The 12,112-nt window shown below is 38.1% G+C and overlaps 1 protein-coding gene and 2 pseudogenes across 1 annotated transcript in view; all 3 read left to right on the forward strand.

Moving 5' to 3' along the window:
• Positions 1-823, forward strand: part of LOC110758313 (uncharacterized) — a 33,732-nt gene extending 32,909 nt beyond the window's left edge. Inside the window, exon 4 of the mRNA XM_088251406.1 lies at positions 723-823. Within this exon, the coding sequence (XP_088107532.1) occupies positions 723-769 (47 nt within the window). The 3' untranslated portion in view covers positions 770-823. The remainder of the gene's footprint in view (positions 1-722) is intronic.
• A 112-nt stretch (positions 824-935) lies between these two features.
• Positions 936-2,142, forward strand: LOC148294985 (receptor-like protein 50; annotated as a pseudogene).
• Positions 2,143-11,406: 9,264 nt separating this feature from the next.
• On the forward strand, positions 11,407-11,948 carry LOC148294986 (receptor like protein 22-like; annotated as a pseudogene).
• The last annotated feature ends 164 nt before the right edge of the window (positions 11,949-12,112 follow it).

Below are 12,112 nucleotides of genomic sequence, written 5' to 3' on the forward strand. Positions count from 1 at the left end.
CCGTGTTTTTCTAAAACCGTCGTCTAATATAGTCCAAGTTTTCTTTTTAAGCATTTATGTATGAATTAGACGTTGGTTTTAATTGTTTTACGACGTGGAATGTATTAACGACGTCGGTTATTTTCTTTCGTTATTTTATGTATTAAAAGATGGCGGTCGATTTCACGTCGGTTTGGAAACATGCTACATGACGGTGGATTCCCGTCGTCTATTTCAATTTTTGTAGTAGTGCTTCCAAAAATTATCTTGAGAAAATGATTATTCTGAAAACCCATTTTTCATACTTAGTCAATATTTTTACATAAAATAATTTTTCATGTATGATATGAATGCATGAAGGAACCTAAGGTCAATCTAGGTAAAAAAAAACCTTAGATGTTCAATCTACTATGGTGTTAAACCTTATTTGGTTTATGTTAAAACTTATTGAAAATTAGTCTATGGAGTTATGAACTAGAGTGGTTTATATGATTTAATGTTTACTTTTATTTCTAGAAAGTCTATAGAAATTGTAAGTACCAAAAAAAATAATCATTAAATTTTAAGCTAATAACTTTAGCTAGCCCACCCATTGAAAAATTCCTGGTTCCGCCCTTGCTTTCAAGGGGCTGAAAAAATCTGTTTCTCATTATTATTTATAATTTCTCTGGACTCAACCCCTCTTCTTTTTTCTTTTTTTTTTTGTCAAGTTAATTCACATTCTTCGTAAAGTTTTTTCCCAGGTGGATTTCCCCCTTGGCAATCATGGAAAAGATTCTTTTCTGGCTAAGATAATTTTTTTTTTCCTACCCTTAATGCATTTTCCATAAGGTTCGACATTGATGGCCATGATAAAATGACAAGAACATGAACTGAAGTATATGTGAGTGTACAAATATCAGGATCCTGTGGTAGTGGCAATTAAAGGCTTCGACATTGAAATGGTGAAGATCTAGACTTTCTTCTCAACTATTGATTTGTCAAACAAAACTTTCATAGGAGAGATTCCAAACGTGATCGGTAAGCTTAAGTCATTGAAGGGGCTTAATTTTTCTCATAATGAGCTTACAGGGATAATTCCACCCTTGTTTGGCGATTTGAGTAATCTTGAATGGTTAGATATCTCTTCAAACAGGCTTGTTGGTGATATTCCAGCGCAATTGGCAAATTTGACATCACTTGAAAATTTTAATCTTTCAGAAAACCGACTTGTGGGGCCCATACCTCATGGCAAGCAATTTGATACTTTTGAAAATGATTCATACAGTGAAAACGTAGGATTGTGTGGATTTCCACTTTCAAAAACATGTTTTCCAAAAGAAAATGATTTGGAGTATGGGAATGGATTTGATTGGAAGATAGTGTTGATGGGGTTTGCATTTGGGGTGGTAATTGGAATATCTTGGGATATCTTGTACTTTCTAACAGAGCACTGGATTGGCTTGTGAAAGTGGTCGAAAGAAAGAGATAGCGTAAAATCACACGGCGGTGTATTTGAAGAAATTATTCCAGAAGTATATGTATTTTCATATATTGTGTTATTTCTTATCAATATTGTATTATGTTAAAGGGCCCATAGCATGCATGAATTCCAAAAGAGAATGCTCTTTAGTTTTGTCAAGTGGAGTAATTGCTCGTGCTACTTGTAATCTATGGGGAGGGAGATTCGAACTCATGTGCATAGTGAAGAGCACATCCGCTATATCTGCATTTTAACTATGTTATACACTCCTATAAATCGTCTCTATACCAAATTTTTTTTTTTTTTTTAAGGAAATGAAAATAATATTTATTAAATCACTAAACAACATGCATAAGTAGTATTAACCCACAACCCAAAACTACACAAATCAAGTCAAATAGAAAGCTTGAATCTTATAGCAAGGAATTCAATATTTGATTTCGGAGTGGCTACAATAACTATCAATCATAGGTAAATAGAAAGCTTGAATCTTTGCACATAGTAATTCTCCAATGATTGAAATAAGAGAGATAAAGGATGAACAACAGACATACCAAAAGAACTAACAATCTGAAATCCACCACATATCATAGTTGAGGAAAGAGAACCTTCATAGGCAGACATGGAAATGAAGTCAGCCAGTCGAATCAATCTGAGCAGTCATAATTTGAGTAGTAATCTTACAAAACAAACAGCAACAAATCACAATCAAAAAGCCCTAATTTGACTAACAATCCACCAAGAACATTGAATGCCACCAGAACAGCAACAAATCCCAATCGAGGGGTCTTTGAATTCGCAAATCAACGGAGAATTACATGAAACAGATATGGATTTGGAAATCCCCAATTCGAAGGCTTGAAATCAACAATCTCATAGAAAAGCCCCAAAAGTGGATAGCAATCGATCAAGAACATGGAAAATTCCCAAAACAGAGTATCAATTGAGTATTATCACAAAATCAGCAACAAAACCCAATTGAGACGTACTCGAATTAAAGATGAGACTGAAAATCCACAATATCAAGCTGAATAGAAACCCGAAAGGCAGTTTGATGAAATTGAGAATCCAAGAATGAAGTGGAAGAATCAAATAGGTCGATTTCCATATGGACTTTCATAAGAGAATATCAAGGCATAGAAAGTGGAAGCAGAAGAACTCAGGATCGATCCATGGCTTTTGATACCATGTTAACGAAAGAGAAATAGAGAGAGAATTAAGAAGAAGATGAACTTTTCTATATTATTTTTCAGATAACCATACAATACAGAGAGTTAAGCTTTATAGCTTGTTTAGCTTTATAAGGCTCTAACTGATTACAACAGCTTACTACCTAATTCTAACATTAGTCAATGACTAAGTGACACTTGTCACAATCCTAGCTCTACATACTCTAACAAGACAGTTGACTAGGGCCATATATTAAAATAAAACAAAAATATCATGTTTAGTTAGGCCAAAGGTAGGTCAAAGGTCTACGGTAGCAATTAATCTCTCATTTTGCAAGTATAAGAATAGTACGTAGCAAGCAAACCTCAAAGGTAGGCCAAAATATCATGTTTGCCCCAAGAACAACCCTCAAATATGAGATTCATAAATTAATCTCTCATCTAACTCAAATCTCACAATAACGAACGAACTATTGAAAATAAAGTTCAACTTTAACTAAACTAGAAATATAAACAACAATAAGGGAAAATGACTACAAGACCTCTTTGCGCACTATTTCCTTTCTGGATTACATGCAATTTACAACTAGCTAAGAATTTAGGTATTAAGAGTATGATAATTGAGAGTGACTCTGCTTCAGTGGTTCGGTTCATGCATGCTCAGTGGGAGTCCTCAAAATTCCTTCTTTTTTAAAATTATTTATACATGTCATCGTAAGGGCGGAATTCGAACAAGAATGGGCTATGATAAGGTGTTGGTGCTCCACATTCTCTATGAGCCTTTTTTGATGTCATTAGTATTCTTGATGATAGGAACATGGCCAGCCCTGAGTTTTGTAGGTCAAGGGAGAGAGATTAATATGAGGCCCTTTTGTATAATTCACGCTTTTTACATGAAAAAAACAAAATAACAAAGTTTTTCTAAATACTAAATATATGGCTCTTTTATTGATTTAAAAATACGCTGATTCGAAATTAAACATGCTAAATATACCATATTTGATGTGTGCCTCTTCTTATTCTCCTCCGTCATCCATCAAGTTGGACTATATTTTGGGTGACCTTCGGCAATGCTTTGTGGACGTTGTTGCCCGTTGTTCTAGCCCAGAAGTTTAAGCCAAAAAAACAAACAAAAAAATAAGCCCACACAAAATGCTCCTTTTGGGTGTCACACTAGCTTTTCCGTATCCATTTGGACTTTATTTCTACCGTTTGATAACCATTTTTTTTTTTTTTTAACTTTTATTGAAAACTAAAAACATTATTGGTAAAAGTTTTCGTTTTCAGTTTTTGAAAAAGTAAAACTAGTTTTCAAAATTACCCTTATTTTTTAAAAACAACTTGAAAGTATTTTCAGTTTTCAGTTTTTTTCATTTTAATTTTTTGTTTTGCCATCCTTTCTTTCTATTTTTTTTGTTCAAACTGGTACTATCATTAACCATGGTCATCCTTTCTTATTCAACAATTTCACATCACCACACATACATTTTACTCCAGTTACCATAAGTTGATATTTGGGACCTACCGACTTGGACGTTGCTCAACTCTTGCGTTTAGCCGCATAGCCAATTCGAGCTTCAAGACCTCTATATCCAAAATTCACCAAAAATTCATCATAACGCTAAAAAAAATGCACCCAAAAATACTACGAACTCTTTGTAACATGCATTTCATTTTATGACCTGAAATTCCCAATTTGACCCCAAAAGAAATTCATTTTCAAGTTTCACATAAAACTGAAATCAGTTACTAAACAACTTTTAAAAAGTTTTTCATTTTCAGTTTTTTTTTAAAACTATAATTGGTTACCAATATCAAAGAAATTTCATATTCTAGAAACTGAAATAGTTATCAAATGGGCCCAAATTATGAAGAGTATGGCTGAGATCAACTTCATGATGGATTCATGCTCTCAAAGCTCTCTTTTGCATGACTAGTCATCATTGTTTGTCACGTGTTACTGTCACATCATTTATTTTTCACGTGAGCTTGCCTCTATTGCCAGTTGTAGTTTTTCTATCTTAACCATTTTTGTCCAATTCTAGCTCTTATCATTAGCTCACAGGTGTCTATATTTTGAGATGCCCTAATTTATCAAAAGGGTGGCTAATGGTAGAGAACATCCAACACTTTCATTACTGGATTGTTGAGATGCATACCTCTGCCATTTTCTCTGTGAGAGTGTTCATGGTTTTTAAAATGAGGTTTTCAAATAGCTCTTGAAATCTGCTTTTATTTTTGAAATCGACTTCACCCATTAAGAATTTTTTAAGAAAAAACTTTTACAATGCATTTTCTACTGGGTGAGGCCATGGTTTTCGAATTGAGATTTCCGTATTGCTTTTGAAATCTACTTCTGTTGTTCAAAATCTGCATCTAGCATTTCATACACTTCATCTGTTTAGATCTAAATCAGATTCTCTGCTCTTCCTTCTCTCTCCTTCTCAATTCTTGTAAAAAAGACTAGAGTAAATAGACCACACCTAAAGGGCGTTGGCCAAAGGCCCTCCGATGCCTAAGTTAGGCCGATTGAATCTAGGAGAAACAATAGCTAAAAAAAGGCTCGCTCACTCATATGCCCTAGCCTCAAATGCCAAAGTTGAGTCTCATCCTCTGAGTCCTTCTTGGTAGATACATCTGCTTCACCAATCACCATTGTACCATATAGTCGATACATGCAGTTAGGTAATTTATCCCTTCATAATCACAAGTGAACCCTTTGAGACACTGAGTTTCCCTCCCATGGCCTTGTAGGAATAACCATTCTTGTCAAAAGTATCGAGGGGGACCATATTCTTCTTCAACTTTGGTATGTACCTAACCATACTCAATGTCCTAACCATGTCGTCATGCATCTTCACATTGATAGTACATGTGCCTTCGACTCTACAAACGGAGCCGTCCCTCATCACAACTTCACCGCCATTATCCACCTTATAAGTGTCAAATCAAGATTTGTTTGAACACATATGATATGAGTACATGAAATCCAAAATCTAGTCAGAAGTAGAAACCCTGGAAGAAATAGCAAGTGCATCAATATTAACAATGCTATCAGTAAATAAAAGCTCATTATCGCTATCCTCCACAACCCCAGCTTCTTTTTTTACCCACATTCAAAACAACTGTGTTTCTCCATGGATTTTGATCTTCCCCAATTGCTCTTCTTGCCTTCGCGCTTACTCGATTAACCTCTCTCTCTGAACTTTGCTACAAGGCCTTCACCTTGAGAGACATCTCTTATTTGTTGAACTATCGTATGATGCGTCAGGATGTCTTGCATCACCTCTTCATACTTCAAAGTTCCTTTGCCGAACATAAGCATCGTGCAGAAGTTCTTATAAGACAGAGGCAAGGATGTCAACAACATCATGGCCTTGTCCCGACTTATAAACGTAATCCAACCTCTGTAAGTTTGCAATACACCTAATAAAGGTGCTAATGTGCTCCATCATGTTTATGCCCTCCTCCATCTTTAGAGAGTGAAGCTTTTCCTTCAAGAAAAGCTTGTTTGACAAATCTATTGACGCAAACATCTCCTCAAGTTTCTACCATGTAAGCTTCGCGACATCTTCCATCACATTACACAACATTTTTGTCACTGAGATGTTGTTTGATGGATCCTCTAGCAAGCTCGTCTAGGTCTTCCCACTTAGCATCCGCCATGGTTTTCAGCTTCTTTTCCTTTTCTGCCAAGACTATGCTGAGACCTTGCTGCTTAAGGACGTGCGTCATCCTTCGTTGCCAAAGCATGAAGTTCTCCTTGCCGGTGAATTGCTTCAACTCGACCTTCACACTCGCCACTTGTGATATCATCTTCTGGGAGCGCTTGTCATTGATGGACTATGCAACTACCACACACAAGTCACGCAAAGATAAAGCACACATACGAACCAAAAATTAAACACGCACGCATAGAACTCAAGAATTTATAGAGGTTTGACTTTGTGCCGACGTGCTCTTTGGTGATCCTTGAGAAATTCACTAGTATGAAACAACACATTTAGTTACAATGAAGAACCCCCTTTGCTCTCTATCAAACCCTAGCTATCTTTTCTCTCACCCTTGGCTCAAACCCAATTTGATGCCTTAGTTTTCTCACGTTATGAAAACCTCGCACTAAAGTGCCTATTGATAGTTCATAGGACTTAAGTACAAACTTAATAGGAATAGAAGACTTAACATAGCCCAAAGAGACTAGAAAAAACTCCAAAACCCATGTAAAATACCAAAACACGTCGTACTGGAAAACACGCGGCGAGCAGTCGCTTTTACCTTGCGACCGATCGCTTCTTTGTAGATACTTGAATTCGCTCTAGCACTTGCGACTGCTACTCCCGAGATTTATGCGATCGGTCGGTTCTGGAACCAACGACCTATTGCCTCTTGCTTCTCCTCCTTAATCAGCACCCTTTCTAAGCGAGACAAACTACAAGAAATAATACAAACCAACACTGGCTATCCAGAATAATTGAACCTCTAGATGCATAAAAGTGATGAGGTTCTCAATTTTTAATTTATGATTTTAATATTTATTGGTTTAATCTTTTAATTGGTTTTTGTAAAAGCAAATTGTTGAATTGGATATAAAGAGGCAAATATAAGAATTCCAGTACATCCATTGTTTCTTGAGAGTAGTGTTTCGTTTTCCAGTCATGCTTCTTCAAAATTAGTATTACAATTATTTGTATGTTTTATTGATGTTCAGGTATTTGAGAGAGAAGGGCATGTTTAGGAATTTGGTCGCTAATGAATGGAAGGCACAAGAAGCTCTAGCATGTTAATATGAGAGTGCTAAAAGATTTAGTTGCCATATTTTAGTCTTTCTGAATGCTTTGATAGTTCATGCTTCATAGGGAAACGGCACAGAACCTCTTGCACACTTTTGACCCAAAAAAAAAACCCTCTTGCACATGTTAGAGTAATAAACATTTCATGTGCAAGTCATAACGTTAAGGTTGTTCCATCATTTCCTACAAAGAAAAGTTGGTACCTTCTTTTTTTCTTTCTTTTTTTTGTTTATGAATTTTCTCTAAAAGTTCATTCACAGATTGGACTAAAGGACTAAGGCCAATTTAGAATTTTGCAAACACATCCATACAGAGACAGACTACTCTTACCCAGAAAATCAAACCCCTCAAATCCTCCCTAAAATCCTAAAGCAATTTAAATTAAGTGAATGAAATATAACATGCAAACTTTAATATCAAAGAGAGAGAGGGAATTCGACAGAAACGTACCGATTCAAACGTTCAGATGAGAATTACTCGATCACGGAGGTTCTGCGACAACAGAAGGGCAACTCAAAGATAAACAGTACACGAGTTTCTGTGAGAAGAGATGAGGAATAGAGAACTTGATGTCTGGTAGGTATTTGGGTGTTATGACTATGGTTAATTCATAATTCCATTGACAAGAAAGGCGCCACTGTCAGGAATAAGAAAGGCGCCATTTTTTCGAATAAGGCGCGACGTGACACCTCTGCTAAGGGGAAACTTTAGCCTATCCTCCGCTTCGTAAGCTTGCTTTTTCTTGTCTGACGTGCAAATCTCACGGCCTGGAGTTCCGGGCCGAGGGGACGTGCGTTAACACGGGGTTTCCTGCTTTTGGGTGCGGTGCGGTTGTGCGCGGGCATGCCAGCACGGTTTACCGTGCGTTGATGTTTTGGTGAGCGTTGGATGGGTGAATGGTGCGCCTGTTTGATCTGTCTTCTTGGTCAAACGATTGTAGCCGAGAGAGGAACTGGTCTCGGCTGTTAGGTTCACGGCCTGAACTACAAGGCCGTTGAGTGGTGGTGTTGGTGGTGGGTTTTGGGCGGTGCTCCGGCGCGCTGCTCAGGGAGCGACGGTCGTGTGATATATGGGGTGAGTGAGCGAACAAACAGAGATGGTGCTCCGGCGCCTTGAAAATCAAGGGTCGTATGATATATTGATGAATGGATTCTGCTTACAACCTAACACTACTCCTAGGAAAGCAAGTAAAGATATTGAAAGTGCATTACAGAAGAAAATAAGTTGCTCCGTGGGAGGCTTGTTTTGGTGTTTGAACCGTTTGAAAGTAGCTCGAGTCTTGTATTTATAGGAAGAGTGTTGCGTAGATACAGCTGCACCAAAATGGATTCAGTTGCATCCTCAACTTGTGATACTCGCAAGTGCACGAACCGTTGGTAGTTTAGCGTATGTAAGTGCGAGGTCGATTCCACATGGATTGGTGATTGAATGATCCAATTTAGTTTCCCTACACAAAACAGAAATGAAAAAGAAAGGAAATAAATAAAACAAGGAAGAAAGAAATAACTAACTCAAGCAAATAAGTTCCCAAGTTCAATTAGATTAATGGATTGGTTCTAGCTAAAGTATGATTAAGCCATGGTGTGTGGTCATAACCTTGTGTTCCTAATTCCCTAATTTGATCATTTGTTGTCTAACCTAAAATTAAGCATTAGGAACCCATTAAGCATAGAAGAACAATTTAAACAACCAAGCATGTATCTAATCCCTGTTGTCGAATGTCCATACATACTCTTCCTATTCATAGTTCAATTCGAATTAAAGCATGGTGTCTACTCTTAATTCAAACCAAGATAGCTAACATGCAAGCCTAAATGGTGATCAATCATTCAAACTAGCATATTAACTTATAAGCATAATGAATAAGAACAAAAACCATAATTGAAACTTGGAAACTAATCAAACTTGAAACTAAAGAAAAGAATTTACATAATGAAAAGTAAAGTGGAACTAAGAAAAACTTAAGGAGAATTTCAACACAAAAGATTTCATTACAACAATTGAAAACTAGAAAGAGAAACTAAGAGAATTTGAGGGAGAGAAGGGAAGGGAGCTCTAAAGAAGTGTTTGAGAGCTCCCCCCCTTGGGGTGTGTTTACAAGCTTAGAGAACATCCCTATTTATAGGCCTAAGGGAAGAGAAAATCTGAATTCAACATGGCTAACGCATACAACACTTGTATTATAAAATCTTGAATTGGTTGATGCACTTGTATTAGAAAATTTGAATTGGTTGCTGCACTTCACCAATAAATCCCACCAGCAGCCCTAGCTCATCTTCATGTCACCATGACCAAGCTTCCAACCAGCTACAATAGCTCATGCCTAGCTCACCATGACCAAGCTTCCAACCAGCTCATCCTGAGGTCAGCATGACCAGCAACTTCAAGGGCTTACAATTTGTGCTTCTCTTAAGCAAATGATGACTTTAAGTACTCCAAATTGAAGTTCAGAATGTGTCTGATCCAACCACACAAGTATTGGCCCAATCCAAGCTCGGATGAAGAAGTTAAGGCCAAAACAAATTGTTAACTCGTTTTGCTCGCTGACAAAAATCCATCCTGAGCATGGTTCTGTGTTTGCTAGGCGACAGACTCCATATTTATCCAATGGGGCTGAATTTTGGATATGTTATAGTATACACCCATTGGAACAACGTTCATGAAGAATTCTGTCTCATCCGAGCTGTGTAGGTTGCTGAAACAAAGCTTCCAATATGACCTACGGAACTGGACTGGCAGGGGGCTGTAGCCAAAATGAGTTTGTCTTTAAGCACTTCTTCCCTTTATCCAAAACAGGCTTTAACATGCATGGATTACATCATTTCATATCCAAAGCCATCATTGTTACCTAAAGCTGAAAGATAAACACAAAAAGGATTAAAAGCACAAGTTTAACTCAAAAGCATAACCAAATCATAAGCTAGAAGGGTACAAAATGATATACAATTATGAACCGATCAAAGAGTCCCTGGATGAGTAATCGAGGCTGAATTTACGCATAGTGGAGTCTGATTAGCGCAAGTGGGCAATCCAATCGACATTTGGGATCGTGAAGTATGGTGATGAGACCCCAGAAATCCTGGTGAATCTCGGCCGCCGCGCTCAATCGTGGGTTTTGAACCTCTGGCCGTGGAGACGCATTTATTGCCTGGATAGCTGGTGAACCAACATCTCAAGCTGTCAGAATCTTTGTGAGAATGTCCACGTCTAATCACTCTGATCTTCATCACCAAATCCTGACTTCAGTCACTTCCCACCTTCCCTCATGCATTAAATGCTACTTTGTGGCCAATGGGTTTTGCAGCATTAAACAGGCACTACTTCATTAAATGAAGCCTGGGACCCTGCTGTCACGTGATGATTTGCCTTTAATGCCTTGGCCGCAAATTTGTTCGGCCTCGGCCTCGGTCTATGCTTGAGGCCGAGATGATCGTGCCTTAGCATTTCCTTCTTTTATTTTTAAGAAGGCGAAGTACCCTGGCGAAACGCTGCGTTTCAGCCTCTGCAAACAAGTGCCAGGGCCGAGATAAAGGGCTCCTTCGGCCTGCTCATGGCCGTGATTTATCAGGCACAAACATTTCTCTTCAACCTTTCAGATGCATTTCAATGGCTGCGATTGATTCTTATATAATGTTCTCACATAAGCGTTCTCACCTGATCCAAATGGTTCTCTAGTGCACAGAGGACTGGCTTATATCCATGGGCTTGACGAGCCGGGCTTTGAAGGGCTTTGAGGGTCTAGCTTTAATGGGCTCAAATAGGCCGGGCTTATGGGCTAGGCCGGGTTTTAAACACCCAAGCTCAAGCCTAGCCCACTAAACAACATGTCAGGCTGGGCTTTTTCTTAATGGGCCGGGCTGGCTCCCATTGGACCACAGGCCTGTGGGCCAAATGATGACCCCTACCCTTTGTGTAGCCCACTCTTAGAGATGAGTTTTGGGAACTTTGGGCTATATTTGAAGATACAGCCCTCACTTGGAGATGGCCTAAGGGCTCTGAAATTGAAATGGCGAAGATCCAGACTTTCTTCACAACTATAGATTTCTCAAACAACAACTTCATATGAGAGATTCCACACGTAAACGGTAAGCTTAAGTCATTGAAGGTGCTTAACTTTTCTCATAATAGTCTTACAAGTCCAATTCTGCCCTCGTTTGGCAATTTTAACAATCTCGAATGCTTAGACCTTTCTTCAAACAGGCTTGTCAATGAGATTCCAGAGCAATTGGTAAATTTAAGAACACTTGAAAAGTGCATCGTTTCGGCAAACCAACTTGTGGGGCCCATACCTCATGGAAAACAATTTGATACATTTGACAATGATTCATGCAGTGGCAACGTTGGATTATGTGGACTTCCACTTTCATAAACATGTTTTCAACATCAGTCATCGCCACCGGCATTGCAAGAAGAAAATGATTTGGAGCATGGGAATGGTATGGATTTGATTGGAAGGTAGTGTTAATGGGCTATGTATCTGGGGTGGTAATTGGAATATCTATAGGTTATATCTTATACTCTCTCATGAAACACCTGATTGACTTGTGAAAGTGATTGGAAAAAAGCGATGAGGTAAAATTGTGAAAATCATGTAAATACTTTAGAGCTATAACACATAGAACACTAACCTGAATCCGTCATGGTGCTGGAGCAGATCTGATGATGCTGAAACAGATTGGCTGCGCAAGGAAAGAAGGTAAAGAAGCTCTTCT

Source organism: Prunus avium, chromosome 4, assembly GCF_965620075.1.
Source record: "Prunus avium chromosome 4, drPruAviu1.hap1.1, whole genome shotgun sequence".
Taxonomy (NCBI): domain Eukaryota; kingdom Viridiplantae; phylum Streptophyta; class Magnoliopsida; order Rosales; family Rosaceae; genus Prunus; species Prunus avium.